This window comes from Pongo pygmaeus, chromosome 4 (genome assembly GCF_028885625.2).
Source record: "Pongo pygmaeus isolate AG05252 chromosome 4, NHGRI_mPonPyg2-v2.0_pri, whole genome shotgun sequence".
NCBI classification, from domain to species: domain Eukaryota; kingdom Metazoa; phylum Chordata; class Mammalia; order Primates; family Hominidae; genus Pongo; species Pongo pygmaeus.
The window spans coordinates 68,113,264-68,135,183 of NC_072377.2; the positions used below are offsets into that span (position 1 = coordinate 68,113,264).

General features: G+C 38.5%; 1 protein-coding gene across 1 annotated transcript; it reads right to left on the reverse strand.

Moving 5' to 3' along the window:
* Positions 1 to 1,917: 1,917 nt before the first annotated feature.
* Positions 1,918 to 3,574, reverse strand: LOC129037216 (iron-sulfur cluster assembly 1 homolog, mitochondrial-like). Its single transcript, XM_063664592.1, has one exon. It carries the CDS (start codon positions 3,535 to 3,537, stop codon positions 3,148 to 3,150), a length of 390 nt encoding a protein of 129 aa, XP_063520662.1. The 5' UTR covers positions 3,538 to 3,574; the 3' UTR covers positions 1,918 to 3,147.
* Positions 3,575 to 21,920: the final 18,346 nt, after the last annotated feature.

Sequence of the window (21,920 nt, forward strand, 5' to 3'; positions counted from 1 at the left end):
ATCTCAGACTCTGGAGACATATACCTGGCACCTGCCAGATAGGCAAAACTAGGACAAGGATTATTACTACAGTTTGAAACATGCCCGTAACTGATTTAGATGTCCCTTTAATTTTGATATGGATTGTTTGACTTTGCCAATACCTGAGTAATTAGTCCTTAACCCAGTGGTTTGTTAGGGGTAAAGTTCTTGAGATTACCATGATTAAAAATGGAGATGTCTACTAACAATTAATTTATAACCTTAATCCAGCAGGAACAAAACCATGCAATGCAGCACATGGTAATCAGTGGTTTCTGCCTCTGGAGAGGTTTGTTTTCAAAGTACTGGGTGGAAGTCATCTTCAATACTCGGGCTGAAAAGTCCTAGAAATCGTCATTCAGTCACAGGAGACCCTTCATGGTGCTGATGTTAATGGTGCCTGGGGATTACTCCCCTGTAGTATTAATAGACCAGGGTACCTGGTATAATCCTTTATTGAGGTTCTTTTGTTGTTACTTCTACTATGGAAGATTCAGATCCTGATCTTAAGCTTATGGCAGGGCCTTTTAGGTGAATATAAGGAAAAAGCAGAGATCGTTTTCCATAATATGATTAAATGGCTCTGATTATTTTTTGTAGTAAGTAACAACATTAGAGTGAAGGGGAGTGGAATTCTATAATGATTAATAATACAAAATGCTCTTATAAGAACTTAGTCCTTATAAGATTTTCCTAGAATTAGAACATGTTATGGACTGTGAAGGTATTGACAAATCTCTAGGCCTTCAATTTATCTCCAAAAGTATACTACGAATGTTACCAGTTGACAAGTATGTTTTAACAGAAAGGCAAAAATATTTTGTATATAGTTATTATATCAGCCTTTTATGTGAACATGTGTGTTTCTTTATATCTGAAAGGCATGTGACTATTGGAACATATTTATATTAACTCATTCTACTTTTATATAATCTTGGAAGTCTGAATTTTTCTTTTGACTTTACCCTCCCGAGAAAAATAAAATTTATCTTATGGAAAAATTTTTTTCAAGGTAACTGTGCCAACAGTTTGAGTAAACTTGGAAGATTCTGCAATGAGTAAACACTGCGCTATAGTCTTGGAAGAAGACTCAAACTTTTTACTCAAACTAATTATTTACATCCTTTAATTGGTAATAAATTCAACTGAATATGCGTATAAGCTTCGCAAGCTTCATTCCCACTCAAAAATAACAAATATATTCAGGTTGCTTTTTAAATTTAAAAAGTGAATATGTTGAGTCAGCTCTTGATTAATATTTGTTGATTGAAAAATACTGCCCAAAATTTATAAGTTGCTGATATTTTTGAGCAGAGAACCCAGATCATGAACCCAATGGTTTTAAAAGCCTAATTTTATTTTTTTTCCTTCTCTATTTGCTATCCAAGTTCCAAAATTTGTTATTTGCTACTCAAGTGACAGTGTTAGTAAAATGTGAAATTTGTTCTTATAATAACATGGAACCATTTCAGAAATAAGTTTAGTTTTATCTTGACATTTGTTTGACAATGGGAGACCATTATTGGATTGCAGGCTCACATCTGTCTAAGTTATTGTCTAATTAACCTGAAATATGCTTGCAGAAGCATAATTTTCTCTATATCATTGGTTTCCCAACTTTTTTTTTTATCACAAAGAGGCCACATTTTTTTTAATTGACAACTCAATCTCTACATACATACAGTATTGCATGAATTATAAGTGGATCAACAATCATATTATTGATACAAACTCATGAGCATTTACATAAAACTACCGCTCTAGGTTTTGGTGTGTTTTGTGCCAGCTACTTTAGTGAATAAACGAAACATTAAGGAACTCAGCTACTTGAATTCATGAGAATCAGCTTTCATAAAAAGCATATATATCATCTCATAGAATACTTAATATGTCAAACCCAGGAAAATCAGTAACTAAGTGACAAAAGGAACACTTTTAAAGAAAAGTTGGTGATAAATATGTTAGGCTAAAATACTAAGAACTTTAGCAACTGGACCGAGGAACCGGAAAGTGTATGCACACTGGGAATTTTAACAAAAGATCCCCATGTTCTCCTGCACAGTGAGGACCGCATTCCAAAAGCATAATTCTGGGTTGCTACAATGTCATCTCTCCTACAAACCACTGTTTCAAAGGTGAAAGAAACAAGATGGTAATTCACATAAAAAGGTTTTAAAATTCTTCCCACTCAAAATAAAATAAAAATAATATAATCTCTATCAAATTATAAAGAAATTCTATTAAAATGTTGACCACATAAAGCAGTCAGACCATTTGCCTTCGCTGACTGCCTCAGAGGGCACAGCATGTGTCACCTACAAGGAAGCGGAGAGGGGGGTAGAGTCCCTACTCTCCCCCAACCTATAGAGTCAGGGTGGAGACGAGCCCTTTGGCTTCCCTGGGGTTTTGCTTCCTCACATAGAGAATTGAGGGAGGTGGGCTAGATGGCTTTAAGAGACTCCTCAACTAAAAGAATCAAAATCAGCTTGAGATCCCATCTCTGAACAGACATATAGGGTGGCAAAAGAAATGGATTAAAAAACAGGTGGATGACGTCTCTCTCACCTTATCATACCATCACTCAGAACTAATCTGTACTATAGTTGAAGAAAATCTTTGCCTGGTACTATTAAAGCGTATGCAATGAGGCAGCTGACAATGAAATTTTTCATAAAAATGTATGAAAAGGCTATGTTAAGTTCGGGTGGAAGAAACAAAGCACCACCATATTACTACCAGCAGTCAGGACGTCCTGTCTCAGATTTTAGGAGTCACCGATCTGGTTGGGAGAAATGCTGAGGGATGTTCAAGCCATTCAATAGCGATCTAAGGAGTGCACACAGTTCAGGAAATGGATAAACAGGTGTCCAGGAAGGCAACTTTAATGAAACTGGTTCTAAAACAAAGGATGCAAGAGATCTAAATGATCCAAAGAGAGTGATGACTTCTCATTTTGTCCCCTATAGAGAATACAAATATCATTTCTTCTGGAATCCAACACACTGGCTTCATTTTCAAGATGTATCACTTTATTTTCCAGCACGTGACAGTCACATGATTTCTGCAGTGAGCCCCAAAGCTTCCACCAGCTTTCCTGGAACCTACGGCCAGAAGAGTCCTGAGATTTCAAATATTAAAGCTTTCTCCACAGCCACAAGTCCCTTTGATGTTTGGGTTATTGAACACAAACTCACTGGATAATTTGTCTTCAACATAGTCCGTTTCTGTTCCTAAAAGTGTTAACTGTGCTTTCTTTTCCATGAATACTCTGACTCCATCTTGAATAACTTCTTCATCAGAATCTCCTTTTGTCTTTGTATATTCTAGAGTATAAGAAAGGCCGTTACAGCCCCTGGCTCGGACACCAACTTTTACACCTACATGCTCAGGCTTATCTTTAAGAAGTTGTTTTATCTTGTTTACTGCTGAAGGTGTCAGGGTGAGGGCTGCCTGGGTGGGCTGCAGCTTCCTCTTGCTCACAGCCTGGACAGTTGCCCGGACTAAGGAAGCCAACATCTTCGCCGTCCTGGCGCCCTGGTGCCTGGGGCCGGAGGTCGGCTGCCTCAGCCTCTCTCCATGGACACAGCAGGCGCATTGGTTTCCCAACTTTTAAATTGTGCCTCTCATTAGCAAAATAGTTTGAAAATGTCTGTCTCTAAAATGTGTGCATATTCCTTTTTTCTTCAAATCATATACATATAGTATTGTTATTCTGTATATTAAATATTAAGAAAGCCTAATTTCTAATTTTTGAGATAAAAGTATGAACAGAAATTCTATTATTTTAAAACATATTTTCTGGGGTATGTAACTCCACTTTGGAAACTGTAGTCCTATATTTCTGATTTGTAATAATTTTCCTGCTCTAATATTTCTTTGGGATACAACTTTTTTTCTGTCATTTTAACACCATGGAGCAGTGGCTCTCATCCGAGGGCAGAATCTGATGGCAGTTGCCTAAGAACTAGAGTTTAAAAAGACCTGTCCGTGATCCTGATCCACCTCCCCCAGGACCACTGTATTCACCACCCAGCTACCCCAACTCATGAAGACAGTGACTAGTAGTAGCAACATGGCCTTAACATACCTTACCTGGGTAGCAAAATGACATGACTAGCAATTTTATGCAGATTGTACTTGTCTAGATGTGGTAGAAAAACAGTGAGGCAGAATAATAAAAAAAAATTTGTGTCCTATTGAAAAAAGCTTATATGATAAATTTTAAAAAAGAAGTGGTTTACATCTGTGTGTATTTAATGCAATGGTCACTGTGCAATGCCACATGCAATTGTGTCTCTCTGTGAGCCAGGAGTTTTGTTGAGTATGTTTAAGTGGGTAAACTTAATGGTTATTTTGTAGAATCATTTTTTAAATGTGGTGGGAGAATCTGTGATTTAAGGAGTTTTATGGGGAATCTCATTTTGTGATGTAAATACTCATTTTTTGAGTATAAATCCAAATTTTTGTATGCTGTTAGCCTAATAAGTTCCCTATCATAGACAATATTAGGTGATGGCAGGGAGGTGGGACCCCAAAGCTTTCATTGTACATGTAAATTAGAATGGTTAATTGAAGCAGATATCCAGATAATTCAGACCAAACTCTCCCTTTTTGTTTGAAATATACTCGGCTGAGTTGTTTAAAAAAAAAAAAAAACCTGTGCTTCTTTTCTTAACCACAACCTCAGCAATCTTGAGCAAAATGTCTGAGGGAGTGTTCTAACAGGCCTAAGAGGAAGCCCTTAAAAGAGAGACCTGTGGTTATACAGACTTGAGAAACACTTCCAACTTGTCCCTTCTTTTGGAGAGTCATCATGCATTACAGACTATTGAGAAGTCCTGCACAAAGGAAAACTTTTGAACTTAGTTTAACCCAGTGTTTTCTAAACTTCTTTGACAGGCAACCCTTTATTTACATAAAATTTGCTAACTTACAGTCAAACTGGTGTTCTTTGAAAGTCCATTTTGAGAAATGCTGGTATAAATTAAAGCGGTACTTATACAGCCACAAGTGCTAAGAGTGCTGGTCAGTAATCCTAAGAAGCCAAGGATGATGGGGCATGAATGTCCACAGTTTCATACTGCTGCCACTGGTAGTTTGAGGGATTTGCTAAGGGGATCCTCCAGGCAAACACTGGGTTTATAATGGTTAGGCTTTATCCCCAAAGAGAAAAATAACCACCCAGTGGGCTGAGATTGGCCCATTAGTTTTCCCAGAGTCTCTTTTTCTCCTGAGCACCTCCTCCCACTCCCAATTTTTGCAACTTTTTAAGGGGATGAGAGGGATGGGGTGGAGCATCTTTTCCCAAGTGGAGAGGTCCCAAGGGCTCTGTCATGGAACACCGGGAAAACAGAAAACATTGAGTAGAGACAAAGCCTTGAGCTCCCCCTAGAGGTAAGTATCTGATCATCTCTACTGTGGCAAGACACGAAAATACCATTTTTTTAAAGATTTACATATCATGGACATCATTTAAAGTTCGATTTAACAATCACCTGAATAGTTAAAAAGTAAAAGAGTAGTTATCTTTTAATATTAGTGCTTATTTGAGTTTAGATATTATTTTATAACTTACATTGTACCTCTCGTCAGCAAAATATTTTGAAACTGTCTCACTGTAAGTGTATATATTATTTTTTCAAAATATGTACATGTAGTATTGTCATTCTGTATATTAAGTATTAAGAAAGCCTAATTTCCCTACAGCTGTTGCAATGTTTACCAATAGCTACTCCTGTCTAAGGGCTATGAACTAGTCGGAATCTGCATATGTTTTTGGTCAGAAACAGCCACATAGGGTCAGTGCAGATGACCCAATCTGCAAATACTATGTCTTATGGAAACATAACTTTGGCTAATGTGACTGTTATGAGGATTTCAAATGCAAATTCTTCATCCTTCTTCCCAAACTGAGCCACTGAAGTACATTTATTTATTTATTTCCTTTATTTATTCACCTGTATTTGGTAAACAGCAGGCACTTCTCTCAAATGTTATGACATTAAGGGATGCCTTATGACATTCCCTTAGGGTGCCTATGACATTTGTGATTCTGTTAAGATCACTTTGGCATTATGGTTGTTCTAACTTTGTTCACGAATGTGTTGTGTTCTGTTTTTATGATGTTTATGACCAGAGATGAAAGTAGGCTGAGCTCAGAGAGCTGGTCCCTGTTTAGCCTATTTCCTCCCACATTGTGATTTGGAGAAAATCCTTTAGTTTTTCAGGGCCTTGGCGTTTTATTTATTAATCATGAGATGCTGGCCAGGCGCGGTGGCTGATGCTTGTAATCCCAGCACTTTGGGAGGCCGAGGTGGGCAGATCACCTGAGGTCAGGAGTTTGAGACCAGTCTGACCAACAATGGTGAAATCCTGTCTACTAAAAATACAAAATTAGCTAAGCATGGTGGCACACGCCTGTAATCCCAGCTACTTGGGAGGTTGAAACAGGGGAATCACTTGAACTGGGGAGGTGGAGGTTACAGTGAGCCGAGATCGTGCCATTACACGCTAGCCTGGGCAAAAAGAGCGAAACTCCATCTCAAAAAAAATAAATAAAAATAAAAAAAAATAAATCATGAGACGCTACAATATCCAAAGGTGGACCCACACTCTTACTTGTGCTAATGGAAGGGCAGTCCCACGTGGTAGCACATTGAGGCACATGTATCCTCAAGTGTGTGGGGAAGGTGCCGATGGGTCAGCAAAATCACCATATGATTATAGCACGCCTCCCTAAAGGTTCATATTTCTCAGAGATGTAGGAGAAGGCAGTATTGTTTTGACATTAAAACCAAGACAAATTTGCTTGGGAGCAAATTAAAAAGACATGGAGGTTTACCACAAAAGAAGAATGAATTTGGAAGCTTCCAACAGGCCCCAGGGCATACATTCACCGCTCTTTACAGTTAGTGGGGTTCCAATAGAAAGGCTTGAGAAGTGTTGCCTTTGGCCCCAGAGCCCGGGGTGACACCAGTGTGCCTGGAAACCCACTCCAAGCTTGATCACAGCGTCATCTTCAAGCTCACTCGGCGTCACTGTACATCTCTTCTCCCTACACGACGGTGGTGGCATCTATTACACCACTACTGTGTGCCAGGCTGGGTGCCAAGCCCTTTATATACATTTACTTTTCGCAGGGGTCCTATGGTAAGAGCTGTTATCCCATTTTAGATGACAAAACCAAGACACGAGGATGTGAAGTTTCTGTATTTGCCGTCAGTGAGTGCCTGACGCAGAAACTGAATGCTTGGTCTGTTTAGCTCTCCAGTGTGCAGTTCCAGCTCCAACCCTGTGGGAATGCTGGCTAGGCTGCTCCCTAGCGGTGAAGTGATGGGAGCGCAGGAGCGGAGCGGAGCTGGAGAATCCCACTCCTCCCATTCCGAGCCTGAATTTTAAGGGCTGAGCAGTATCAGTGGTGGTGTACCATGATTGCATTATCAGTCTGCCTTTACAGAATCCAGGAGATATTCCACTGTGCAGTTTGACGTAAGTCTTTTTTTTTTTTTTTTTTTTTTGAGACGTCTCCCTCTGTCGCCCAGGCTGCAGTGCAGTGGCGCGATCTCGGCTCACTGCAAGCTCCGCCTCCCGGGTTCACGCCATTCTCCGGCCTCAGCCTTCCGAGTAGCTGGGACTACAGCGCCCACCACCACGCCCGGCTAATTTTTTGTGTTTTTAGTAGAGACGGGGTTTCACCGTGTTAGCCAGGATGGTCTCGATCTCCTGACCTTGTGATCCGCCCGCCTCGGCCTCCCAGTGCTGGGATTACAGGCGTGAGCCACCGCGCCGGGCCCGATGTAAGTCTTATATTTCAAAGTTTTATCATTTTGCCCAGTCGTGGTGAGCACAGTACCATAATTCACTCAATGGCCCAAAAGAGGAGGTCCGAGATAAATAAAGTGCTTGGAGGTTTTTAGGTCTTTTGTGCTGCTAAGTCAGAAAATGGAGAATGAAGACAATTTAGCACAACTTAAGAAATATGAATCGGGTGCTCACTATACACTAGCACCGGGCCCTACAGCTGGAAGAGATAGACATGCACACAAATCTCTCTCTTTTTTTTTTTTTTTTTGTAGTTAAATGCTATGAGAAAGATAAAGTAATACCCTTTATCTTGGGTATTTTCTAGTTTGTATTCTCAAAGAAGATCACTTCTTTTGAGGGAGGTGGGCAGACTATGCCCAGGTCAAGGTCCCTATCATTTGTTGGGGGCAGCATTGGACGACATCGTAGTTTCTTGGAGGTTCACAGTGGCTTTCTGTGGAGCAGGCACCAAGATTGAGGCAGTTCATGCATCACTTATTAAGACAAATTCCCTTTGTCTAGCACTGTGACTGTTGGCCTGATGAAGGGAAATTGTGAGAAATTTTGCTTGTTTCAGAATTTCAGCTTGCTGTTCTGGCCATTGCCTTGCCTCTGCTAATGTTATTTGTGTCCCAAGGTTTGAAATTATTTGGTTTATTAAGGGAGCCTGATATGAGGTGCTCAGTCAGTGTCATCTCATCTCCTAAATACTGCCGGAAGTTCCAGGAGGAAGGGATTTAATAGACTCGTTCCTTTAGGAAGCTTAATTTGAAATTCATTTGGGTTCAGAAATTTTATGGGTACGATCGGATCCAGACATTGCTTAATGAAGTTCTAGACAGATGTACAGTGAATGATCTGTGCCTTCTCCAAATCCTCAGTTAAGCTCCTCTGATACACCATTAACTTTTAGAAAACCATAATCTATGACCCAAATTCTAATTAATCCTAAGAATAATGAGGTACAAAGGCATTATTTTTTCTTTTTTTGAGTTTTCTTTCTCTTGCTAACAAAGAATTTTAAATTGTGGCTCTAGCATTAAAGTGTACACATTTTGAATTTACAAAGTATGGAGAATAACATGAAATCATCAGCAGGTCAATGAATTAGATTTTATTTTTGTGTGTGTGGTAACATTAAACATCTATTGTATAACTTTCATTTATTCTTATGTCAGCTATTGCTTAGAGTAATTCAGTATCATAATCTATATTTAACTTATTCTACTTTATAAAGGACTTTAAAATAACATACATTATCTTCCATAACATATGCTATGACACTGGTATTATTATCCCCACTTCGTACTTGAGGACACTGAAATTTAGGAAAGATTAGTTAACTTGCCTAATTTCACACAGTTGTGGTCCTAGGAAAGAAACATATATTTTAATAGCCAGCCCAGGTTTTTTTTTTCCATTAAATGATCAGATTCTCTGCTATTATGTTTTTGGTTTTAGTTAATAGACATATTGGTTGCTATTGACATTTGGCACATCTGGCTTGCTGTTCTTAATGACCAGTGGGTTCTGGGCACTCAAATATCGACCAGTGCCAGGCAGCTAATGTCAATGAGTGTGGTGGGCTGGGTGTGTCAGAACAGGGAGTGGTGGGGACAATGGCAAATTGGAGAGTGTACACTCCATTTAAAAAAGGGTTCCCTTACCTATTCCCACTGGGCATGCTGGCCTGGTGTTGCAAAATCTTCTAAAATTTTAAGAGGAGCCAGAGATCTGGATTTTATGTGGAATCTCTCCATTCTAAGTGTTGGCAACCAAATTTTTTTTTTCCCTTTTAAACTCTGCAAGCCAAGCAAAACCCGTCTATCAGTTGGATTCAGCTCATGACTGCTAGTTGTGACATGGGCTTGCTTTTTACTTTTTTGGAGGTACATGTGAAGGAGGAGTGAGTGGGTGGGGTAAGGCCAGCATCACTTACTCAGACTATAGATGGTTCTTTTCCTGAAGCCAGGAAGTCTGAGCAAAGCTGGGGAGCCTGTGGGTTTCCAGGCTGCTTAATGTGGGCTATTCTGGGACTGCCCTCTTCTTGCAGAACTATCTGAAATGAGGGAGACTTCCTTATAATTAGGGGCTGACCACTGAGCACCGTGGCATCGCCCACTCTCCAGTAGTTAGTTGTACTTTGTTTAGTATCTTTATTACTATTCCTTTGCTTCCTTTATTTCTTTCCTCTTCTTGGGAGATTTCATTTTCAGCTGAAATCAGTAACATTTGCAATGAAACTGAAACTGAAAATCAACTGAAACTGTTGCAAATGAAACTGAAATCAGTAACATTTGCAAACTTCCGAGACAGAAGACTTCAGAAGAGGGTGAACTTTATTATTATTATTATTATTATTATACTTTAAGTTCTGGGATACATGTGCAGAACATGCAGGTTTGTTACATAGGTATACACCTGCCATGGTAGTTTGCTGCACCCATCAACCTGTCATCTATATTAGGTATTTCTCCTAATGCTATCCCTCTCCTAGCCCACAACCCCCGCGACAGGCCCCAGTGTGTGATATTCCCCTCCCTGTGTCCATGTTTTCTCATTGTTCGACTCTCACTTATGAGTGAGAACATGTGGTGTTTGGTTTTCTGTTCCTGTGTTAGTTTGCTGAGAATGATGGTTTCTACCTTCATCCATGTCCCTGCAAAGGACATGAACTCATCCTTTTTATGGCTGCATAGTATTCCACGGTATATATGTGCCACATTTTCTTTATCCAGTCTATCACTGATGGGCATTTGGGTTGGTTCCAAGTCTTTCCTGTTGGGAATAGTGCTGCAATAAACATACACGTGCATGTGTCTTTATAGTAGAATGATTTATATTCCTTTGGGTATATACCCAGTAATGGGATTGCTGGGTCAAATGGTATTTTTGGCTCTAGATCCTTGAGGAATCACCACACTGTCTTCCATAAAGGCTGAATTAATTTACTTTCCCACCAACAATGTAAAAGCATTCCTATTTCTCCATATCCTCTCCAGCATCTGTTATTAGAAGAGGTCTAACTTGTTTTAAACTAGATTTCCTTTTGCTTGTGTGATCTATGGATTTTATTTATTCAGTTTCCTGTACCTGCAAGCACAGAAAGTTGAAAACTAATTTGATTCAATTTTCCCAGATGCAATCTCATGTGTATTTTATGCTAGTTTTTAAGGTTTTTGAATTTTAACCAAACTTGGCACAAAGTGACTATGTTACTGTTAATATGCCGCACGTTCCGCTGCACAAATACATAAGCATTAGACTCAGGTTTTTCTCTATTGTAAAGAAATTCAGACCTTCTCTGGGTGTCTAGTAAAATTCCATCTAGATTAACATGTGCTGTGACCAAGGGATTCTTTTACTGTGTCATTGTAATGGTTTGAACATTTTTGAGCTTTGGAGATATGATGAAAAGGTGGCAAAAGCATGTAATGAAGAAGGTTCAGAAACTCTAGAATTAAAACCTATTATTTGCTGAGCACTTATTATTTGCCAGGCACTGTGCTAATACTTCACAGTCATCCTACATTACCTCATTTAATCCGTTAAACCATGTGTAATGTACCTATCAGTTATACTTTAAAGATGAGAAAATTGGCCGGGCACGGTGGCTTACGTCTGTAATCCCAGCACTTTGGGAGGCCAAGGTGGGCGGATCACGAGGTCAGGAGATGGAGACCATCCTGGCTAGCACGATGAAACCCTGTCTCTACTAAAAATACAAAAAATTAGCCGGGCGTGGTGGTGGGCGCCTGTAGTGCCAGCTGCTCCGGAGGCTGAGGTGGGAGAATGACGTGAACCCGGCAGGCGGAGGTTGCAGTGAGCTGAGATTGCGCCACTGCACTCCAGCCTGGGCGACAGAGTGAGACTCCTTCTCAAAAAAAAAAAAAAAAAAAAAAAAAAAAAGATGAGAAAATTAAGTCACAGATTCAGTACTTTGCCCAAAATCCTATGAGTAGTCAGGGGTGGAACTTGGATTCAAACTCAGGCTTATTTGATCCACAAAGTGTCACATTTCTAACCACCATGTTATATAGCATTGTTATCAAAGAATGACTTCTACTTCAGGAGCTATGCAACAGAATAAGCAAAGAAAAGAGAACTAGTTGGGGTGAGATGTGAATATCACTCTGTGCAATTAAGATGGCACAAGACCCTTGGCAGATAGAGCAGAAGCACACTGGTCATACTTAGCAGGACATCGAATGTCATGTACTTCCTAGGACTGGTGTAGAATTAAACTGGGAATGCTGGCGACAGCCGCAAACTCCTCTTGCTTGCTGAGGAATGTATGGGTGTATAGTGTGTGAGACTTTATGCCTTCAGCAGTTCATGACACTGGTGTTAAATGACCATTGGAGGAAACAGTGTCAAGTTTTATGATAAGGTGGAATATTGATTTCTGTAATGTTTTGCATGAATTTAATGGCTGCTTTGTGTTTCAGTATATGAATGTGCCTTAATTTATTCAACCAGTTCTATTAAGAGATACTGAGAATTTAATATCTATATATTTTGATCTCCAACAAGTTGTTGCCACAACTAGTCACTTTGAATTGGGCTTCACCATCTCTAGACTCTCATTTGGATTTTAGTGTTTGGTATCACATTAGTTACAGTACATTGCATTTGTGAACAATAAAATCCAAATACTTCATCTTTGGCAACCAAAGTCTTCCATGATGTTCCATTTCAAGACATGGCTAGTTAACAAGATAGGTGCCAAGATCTGTAGTTGAACCTATTCTGGGTACTGTTTGTGCTGCCACACAAACTGCTGCTAAAATTGTTTGCTTTTAGAATGTAGACAACCTGCTGGAATCAACATAACTGGGAAATATGGAAGAATGAAGCTATTGTCTTAATACTTGTCCCTCTTGAATCAGCCACTAAATTATAGCTTTATCAGTCTTCACTGGTCAAGTGTTTGCTATCTGTGGATTGTTAAATGCTGACAAGTTTTAAAGCATATATATATTTTGTTTATTGAGTGCATTTAATTTAGACATTAATGAAGCTAAGTTAAAATATGTATTTTATGGCTGCTGTTTTTTTTTCCTAATAGTTGTTAACATATGTAGGTAGCAAGATAAAAGAAACAAAGAATTTAAAACTAATAACCTTGGAAGAAATTCCAGACTAGGTACATTTGGGATTGCCAGGAATGTTCTTTCATGATAAAGTTATTCAATTATCATCTCAGCCTTTGCTTTCTTTTGGGATATTGTAATTAATGTGATAACTTATTTAAGTTTGTGGTAAATAATTCAAATGGTCTAGAGCATGTAGGGAACATAAATACTTCTTACTCCTTTGAGTGCGCTTCTGAGGAACTCTGTATTGACGGATTTTTCTTTTATCTTTCTGGAAACTATGACTACAAATATTTTTACTTATAGTCACATTGGCATCTACATACCATATATGTATCTATTATATTTAACGATAGACCTATTTAAAAACATCTATCTTTGTTTTTCCATAAATGGGATGATAATGTTCTCAGTTCTCCTATAACTTACTTTTTTCACTTAATAGCACCTCTTTAACATATTTTTCCATTGTTATTATGGGATGACCAATAAGCGTACTCAAAGTTGTATGTCTTTGCAAATATCTAGGTGTGAGAAATGGCTGAGGAGTGTGCTTGGACCCCACAACCCTATGTACAGGTGCTTTGCTATGGTTTCCTGGTAGACTGGGGGCTCCACTGTGAAAAGGCACAGTTGGAATCCATTTCTCACCACATAATATCTGCTTGACCTTGAGGAAGTTACCTAACCTTTCTTTGCTTCAGTTTAGTTTAATTGTAAAATGGGGATAATAATACTCTGTTTCCTAGGTTGTGAGGATTAAATATAATGTAAAGTCGTTAGCATAATTTCTGACACATGGTAAGTTGTCAATAAGTATTATTATTGTTGAGCCTGAGGTGGGTTATAGCTTTGTATTTACTTTCTGAGAATTTAAATATGCAGTTATCTTCTATGCATGTTAATATGGGTGTTCTTAAGCATGCGGCACTTAATTTTTTAAAAAAAGCTTTAAAAATCAAATTGGGCTAGTCTTAACATGTCAGTCAAATTTGAAAAGGTTCATTTTTATGCAAATAAACTATCAATCTACTAATGAATGGTATAAAAGTTGTATATAATATTTTATTTTACATATTCTGAAAGATGGGGAGAAATTATACCAGATTTTTAGAAGACTAAAAACTGAAAGAGGTAAAAAAATTTTTATGAAAAAAGTTAAAGATGGCTGAGATTCATGAACCTAGTTAATAGAAGTTTAAGGGATGACTATGGCTATTTTCAACACTATGAAGTTTGTTAGAAAAAGGAATATATATGGGAAAATAGAGTCAGATTATCCCCTGGAGAGAGACAAGGAAGAAACTGTGTAATGGATGTAATAGCTATCAGGAAAGGTTGAGGAGGCTTTGAGGTATATTTGGGCGTGTTTTTACACACATGTACACACTCACACACATGCTTGCTCCTCCAGATCTTCTCCGCCTTGCTGTACACTGCTAGCCCTGTGTGCACTGTGCTCTCTGGCTTCCAGTTAGCCCAGTAGAGGTACCAGTTGCAGGTTGGAGGGCAAGAGGAGAGTGAGGTCCAGATGTTCATTCTTCCGGCTTCCTCCTGGTGATTGTAATTGGTGTGGCTGCTGTTGTTCTTTATGACAGATCTTGTTTATTTCCTCAGGGTTCTTCTATAGTTGTTTTGTTTATTTATTCATTGGTTCATTGTTTGTCCTATCAGAATGTAAGTCCCAAGAAGGTAGGGACACTGTCTATGTTGTTCACGTTAATATCTTCAGGCCAGCACAGTATTTGGGTCATAGTGGGTGCTCAATGAATAATTGTTGCATAAATGCATAATAACAGAAAGACTTATTAGCATAGCCAATGGTCTTTATCAATATGTTCCATATGTAAGCTCTTTGACATTGCTTTGTACCTGCGATCTCCCCAATGAAACTTAAATTTTCAGAGGGCAGATGCTTTATGCTAAAAAAAAAAAATTCTCCATAGTGTCTAAGATCACATAGAGCACACCTAGGCATTCAAAACATATTTATGCATTGGCTGACTATGAGCACATGCTATATTGTTATAATTATTAATTAATACATTCAACAAATATTATTGAACCCCTACTATGTGCTAGGCATTGTTTTAGGTTCCCAGATACATCAGTGAACAAAATAAAGACCCCTGGAATCTTTGGGAGGGAGAAAGACAGTATATATAACCATAAAAAATGAGTAAAATATATAGTACATTAGAAGATGATAAATACTGTGACAACATTAAAGACAAGAAGAGCATGCTCAGGAAGATGGAAAGGTGGGTGCTGAGACAGGAATGGGAGAGCAGGTTGTGATGAAAACAGGGTGTCTAGGAGAGGCCTTACTGAGAAGATGATATTTAAACAAAGACATGAAGAAGTCAAAGGAGGTGGGCAAGCTAATACCTTGAAAAGAGGTTTTATTCCAAATGGCAAGAACAGCCAGCGCAATGCCCTAAGGCAGGTGAGAGTTCAAGGAATAGCAAGGAGGCCCATGTGACTGGAACAGATTAAGGGGCAGAGAAATAGGAGATGAGGTCTTGGAAGCAAGGGGAAGGACCTGTAGGCTTTTTAAGACCTGGGGAGCTGTTTTGAGCAGAGTTTTGGGCAGCAGGGTGACACAATCTGGCTTTTGATTTAGAAGGATCACTTGCTTCTTTGTTGAAAGGTACAAAGCAGGAGGCAGGGAAACTGATTAAGAGGCCTCTTAGCAACCCAGGAGAGATGGTGACAGCTCAGACAGGGCCACTTGAGAGGAGTGGTCAAACTCTGGATGTGTTCTGAAGGTTTCTGTAGCTACTTGACAGCCAGGTTTAGCACGCATTTTACCTTTAAATTGGGACATAGAAGAAGAGTAGGAAAGCATCTTCGGGTAAATGTTTTTGTGTGGTAATTGTGACTAGCATGCCTCTGGGTACCTTTCATTAAATACACTGCAGGCATCTGTTTCTCTAATCTGTTCTACATTTCATGGACAAAACTGTGTTGACAAGCCTTTGAGGCAGAAAAGGAATGCAGAGGAAAACAGTTATCTATTAATTTCAATTTGGGGGATGTATGCAAGTAAGTATAATACTTTTAAAATTCATTTAATTTCGAATGGGCTAATGTCATCTTCCTGGCTAATCTAGGGATCCCTAAATTTAAGGGTCCAACAAACAATGATTTAAGCATATTGTTTGAATATTCAAATTTCAAAATTTCTATTAGAAACCCCAAATTGCTAGTTTTTGTTTAATCTTATATGACTGGAAAATGACAATGTGGATAGTATTTTGTTTGATCTGCAACATTTCATTATGACAAAATTAATTTATATAGTGATTTGATTGAAAATTCAACAAAGTTAACGACAGTTCCTTGGTACAGTAAAAAAAAGCTGGTTGTTAGATTTGGGCCGTGGGTAAGTGAATGTTTCTTATTTTCTTACATTAAAATGCGAATCTGTAACAGAGATCATGACCTATCCCGGTAAGTTTTACATCAAGAGGAAATGTTATGAAAATATTTGCTGTGGAGTGATATAAGCCTCAGTTGGAGAAAATCGATCTAATTTACAACTATTCCTCGAGGGTCTACAATGTACCAGGCACTGTTCTAGGCAAGGGGATATATCAGTGAACAAAACATTTCTGTGCATGGAATTGACATTCAAGCGAAGGAGACAAGAAAACATTGACATAATGTCAGTTAATTGTATGTGCTGTAAAAATAAGCATGTAAATAAATGAAGAGTATACATTGAATAGGGTTGTTAAGGAAGGTCTTTGTGAGGATTTGGCATTTAAGGAGAGGTTTGAATGAAGTAGAGCTGTGAGCCATGTAAATATATCGTGCGAGAGCATCCCAGAACAAGCAGATAGCCATGGGCAGAACATGGAGGTGAGGACTTTACAGCTGTTAGTATAAATCCCCAGGTCTGTTTGCCACTGTGCTTAGAATCATAGCTGTGCTCTTGGATGTTCCTTGCAGAGTGCAAGTGGCTGTGGACAGGTTGGTGTGACTGGTGTCTCTACCTCCAAGCAGGTGCTCTAAGACTCAAAAATATTGGGTCCTCTGTGACTACCCCTTATCTACTCAGCTATCAATTCCTGATGGTGCCTTTTATATGTCTTTGTATTCACTTGTTCACAGGCTTTGTATTCAGAGGCTCACAATCATCATCTTTCTATGTGCTCAACTATTCCTACCTAATTTGCTATACAGGGATTGTTGGAAGGTCATTCTGTTTTCCTAGTTCATCTGGTTTCCTGTTTATCTTCTGAAGCCACAAAGAATAAATCTGTGCTTTTTTCCTTCCTTTTTACATGTCAGTTGCAGTGCTTTGAATGTGTCTCCCAAAGTTTATTTGTTGAAAACTTAATCCCAGTTCAACAGTGTTGAGATGTGGGACCTTTAAGAGGTGTTCAGGTTATAAGGGCTCTGCCCTAGTGATTAGACTAATGCCATTATTTTGGGAGTAGGTTCATTTTCACGAGAGTGAGTTTGTTATAAAAGTGAGTTTGGCTCCCCTTGTGCTCTTTAATCCTCTTGCTTTCCACCATGGAATGATGCAGCAAGAGGGTCCTCACAAGATGCCAGCACTTTGATATTGGACTACCCAGCCTCCAGAACTGTAAGAAACAAATCTCTGTTCTTTGTAAATTATCGAGGTATTCTATTACAGCAGCATAAAATGGACTAAGATGGCAGTCTTCAAATATTTGCAGACAGCCATTGTATAATTCCTTTCAGCATTTTCTTTTCCAGACTGAATTTCCTGGTTCCATTGATAGTTTGTCTATGAGATGTTTCTAACTCTCTTACTTCTTTGTTGCCCATTTTTTGGCATATGTTCGAGTTTGTCAAAATTTCTTAAAAATTTGATGCTTAGTATTTAGAGCATATATTGTGTTCCAGATATGCTCTAAACCATTAGTCTCAAGGATGAAAGGACTAAAAACTCCCTTGATCTGAACATTGTATTTCCTTAATCTGAACACCATACTTTGATTCAAAAATTACATCATTTTGTTCTGCAAATGTATCTTATAATTAATTCATATGTATCATATAAACATGAGGCTCAACCTAGCTCAAAAGTGAGACTGATATAAGTTAAATTCAGACTGTACCATCTCTGTGTCTTTAGGCAAATTATATTTAACCTCTCAGAGTCAAATTTTCTTAATTATAAAATTGTATACATAATCGAATTTATTTCTCACTTGGTTGTTGTAATAATCAAGATTACTCATAAAAGGTAAGACTTCTAGAAAGCATTTAGTGATGTTATGTCTTTTTTACTTACACCATTATCCATTCTCTAGGGTAAACTCTCCTGTCGGTTTGTGTATGAAAAGAAGGAAGCTAAAAGTCATCCCACCCTGTCAGGTTATGAATGTATTGCCCTGTGACCCCTGAAGAAGACTGACCTGGCACATAATAGGACCTCAATAGATACATATTTGTTGAATGACTTTATAAAGTCTTATTTCAGTTAGAAAGGGTAAATTGCTTGTGGATTGGCTGCTGATAAATGGGCGTGGTCTCCTCATTTGCCTATTTGTAGAGCTGGCTTTGTCTGCTTATGTTTGTCACAATTATAAAGAGTTGACAAGATGATATAATGAATGCCATTAGTAAATTATATAGAAAAGGGTTGCTGTTTGCAGGGCTGTTAATTTAGTCTGACCACTGGAGAGCCATTTAGTGCTTTGGAATAGATAATTTGTTAAATGACACATAAGGAAGTTGAAAAAAATTAATGCTCATCTCCAAAGAGCAATTTACTCCTTTTTTTTCTATTCAAGCTAAATATTTGTTCAGAGCTTTGATTTCCTTATAAGAGAGAAACTATAAAATGACAATATAATCATCTTTTTATTTTCTTATTTAGAACAATGAAACCTGAGGAAGAAACTTAATATTGAGAATGGATACTGGCACACCTAGAGGAATTTCTACAAAGAATATAAGATTGCCAAACTGAACATAAGAAACCATAAATGACATGTACACTGTTGGAAATATATCCAAATTTGCATAGAACTTTGTCAGATAAATGACAGCTAAACCTGTTGAATTTTTTATAATCAAGAGCAATAAGTGTGGCTGTCAATGTGAATTTTAATCCGGGTTTCTTAGAAGTCTGTAATTGTTTCAGGTTGGTGAGATACAGTTTCTAACACAAAGTACAGAATTTCTCCCATCAGAATAAGAGATTCTTGTGCCTGTGTGTCTGTTCTCTCCTACCTGAGTATATAATGTCTCTGCTGGATTATCCAAGACCCTTCTGTTCACAAACAGCCTGAAGTGGAAGAATCTGTGGGTATTTACATGTTTTCAAACCTGTCTGGACTGTTTAACTACAAGGGAAAGTATTAGGCCAAATTAAAATGCTAACTTTGCAAAAGCACTCAACCAAAAACAATTCAGCATCACTGTCTTAAAAGAATTTGGGCAAACTAAAAAAGCAGGCTTCATTTATTTTATTTTATTTTTTCAGACTGAGGCTTACTCTGTTGCCCAGGCTGGAGTGTGGTGGCGTGATCTCGGCTCACTGCAAACTCCGCCTCCCAGTTTCAAGCGATTCTCCTGCTTCAGCCTCCTGAGTAGCTGGGTAGGCGCCCACCACCATGCCCGGCTAATGTTTGTATTTTTAGTAGAGGCGGGGTTTCACCGTGTTGGTCAGGCTGGTCTCGAACTCCTGACCTCGTGATCCACCCACCTCGGCCCCCCAAAGTGCCGGGATTATAGGCGTGAGCCACTGTGCCCAGTTGTAAACTTTAAATTAATACAATATAAAGCCTACATAACTCCCTGGGAAGGTCAAACTTGTGGGACTCACAGTGGATATACATGAAAGGCCATATCCTGAGATCCAAAGGAAAAGCTGATTTAAATGACAAGATATGTTATATTTACCAATGCATATATTTAATGAATCAGGCATACAGTGCTCACCTATTCAGCAATTTCAGCGCTTTTCCTGCTTGCCTTCAAAATTTCATCTAGGAGTTCACAAAGGAATACTCGTTGAAGCTTCATCATCAAATGGATTTTTCCCCAGGGAAGTCCAGTTTTTAGTTGTCTTTTATTGTCATCAATCCTTAGTCTAGGTCTGTCCTCTGGTGATGGGTTGTGTTTACAGCAACAGTGTTCCTGGACCCAGAGATCCTCAGGCAACATTATAGTGACCATTTATTCTGACCCCCTAAATGGAAATGAGGTCTAATGAATGAGGCTTATACTGTTATTTGGTTTTCCTGGAATAAAATAACCTGGAAACAGTGGTTGGAAATCACTGGCTTGGAGAAGCCAAGAGTGCTTGCTGTCTTCAACAGTTCAGTATGTGCTGCTAATTACGTCAAGATACACCAGTGAGCACCTGACCAATATCTCTGCACGGAAACCTTTGTCAATCTTGTGCTCCCTTTCTTCTGTAGTTCCTGGTCCAGGCTGCATGGATAATGAGGGAGTAGGAAAGAGCTAACACAGTTTACCTTGGCTTCATCCAAAAGCCAATTCTTGTCTTCCCAGCTACATCCCTGTGATAGTTTCAACTCCTTTATCGTCTGCATTTTAGCATCCCTTTCAGGAAGAGCTATTTGAAAATCAACCAAATATTACATACAAGCCTTAAATTGAAGTTTGCCAATTTAGGTGCAGTAACTGCAGAAGAAATAAAAAAATTACAAGAGGAGTTGAGGAGAAAGATCACTAAATGGTAGGTAAGAGAAGATTACCCAAATAGGGAGAGCAAGGATAATTTTTAAGATCATGGCATTGGTGTGCACAAACTTAGCTTCCTTTGGGACAGGCCTCATATCATAGTCAGATACCATCTCCTTTAAATGTAATGGCAACACTTGACTCATTCTAAATTACAGGCATCCCTAATTTTTATGCCAAGAAAGATTTCTCCAATGTACTGCGGGAAGACCAGATGGCCTTGTCATTGCTAATCAGTGGATCATGGAGCTCTTGAGAGCGTGCTGAGGGCTCTGGCTTTAGCTAATTAATGTGAGCTCCGAGTCAGAGGCAAGAATTAAGCAATCAACTCCTTTCTCGGATTCTTATACATTTTGGAAGCGTGCCCATGATTAGCTTGCTCTGAAAAGTCTCAATGTAGAAAAAAAAAAGTGTCATTTGGGCTAAGCAAAGAATTATAGGAAAACTCCCGTATGTACTTGGAAAGAGAACTTAAATGTCTAATTAGGGCAAGATAAATAAAACCAGATAGAGCCAAATCTATAATACTTTTTTGTAGGAGAAATATTTATTTCTATTAATAGAGGTTGTGTAAAGTTTTGAGAGTTAGGTGGAATCAGGTGGCCTCTGATTAAGTTGCATTTTAATATTTCATACAATTTTTGAGGAAAATAAAGCCACTATTAGTCAAGTGGATATTGTAAATGACGTCAAGATTATTTTTCTGTGTGAAAGAGTGCATCATAAATCTTTTTCCTTCAGTCTTTCTTGTGTTTATTATTTCTATATACACAGCATCCAATAGAGTGACTAATACATGGTGAATATTTAAAAATGTTTGCTGAAAAAAATGACTAGATTTGGAACAAGATTCTGTGTGGTACTGTTGCTGCTATATGGTTATTGCATGGGAAGCTTTGAATCCATTTATTAACTTGTTTGCTAAACAAACAATTGTTGATCTCCTGCTGTGGGCCTAGGTATGGAGTTCTTAGGGATAAAAATAAAACAGACAAAACAAAAGCTGAACGTCTACAATTTTGAGTTAGTATGACCCTTTGAATTTGTGAAGATTATTGATATTGATATGATATTTCTTCTAATATGATACAGTTCTTCCAATATTGCAGCAACATGATGATTAAATACAAACCCCCCCCCAAACAATAGCTTTTTGGACTCACAACCCAAGTATGTGAATTTCTTTCATTTTCTTGTCTCCTTGCTTGACTCCCATTACCCTATTTTTTTTTTGTTTTTTGAGATGGAGTCTCACTCTGTCACCCAGAGTGGAGTGCAGTGGTGCAATCTCGGCTCACTACAATC

Coding starts and splice junctions, on each gene's coding strand:
- LOC129037216 (XM_063664592.1), bottom strand. CDS start 3,537: ATGTTGGCTTCCTTAGTCCGGGCAACTGTCCAGGCTGTGAGCAAGAGG.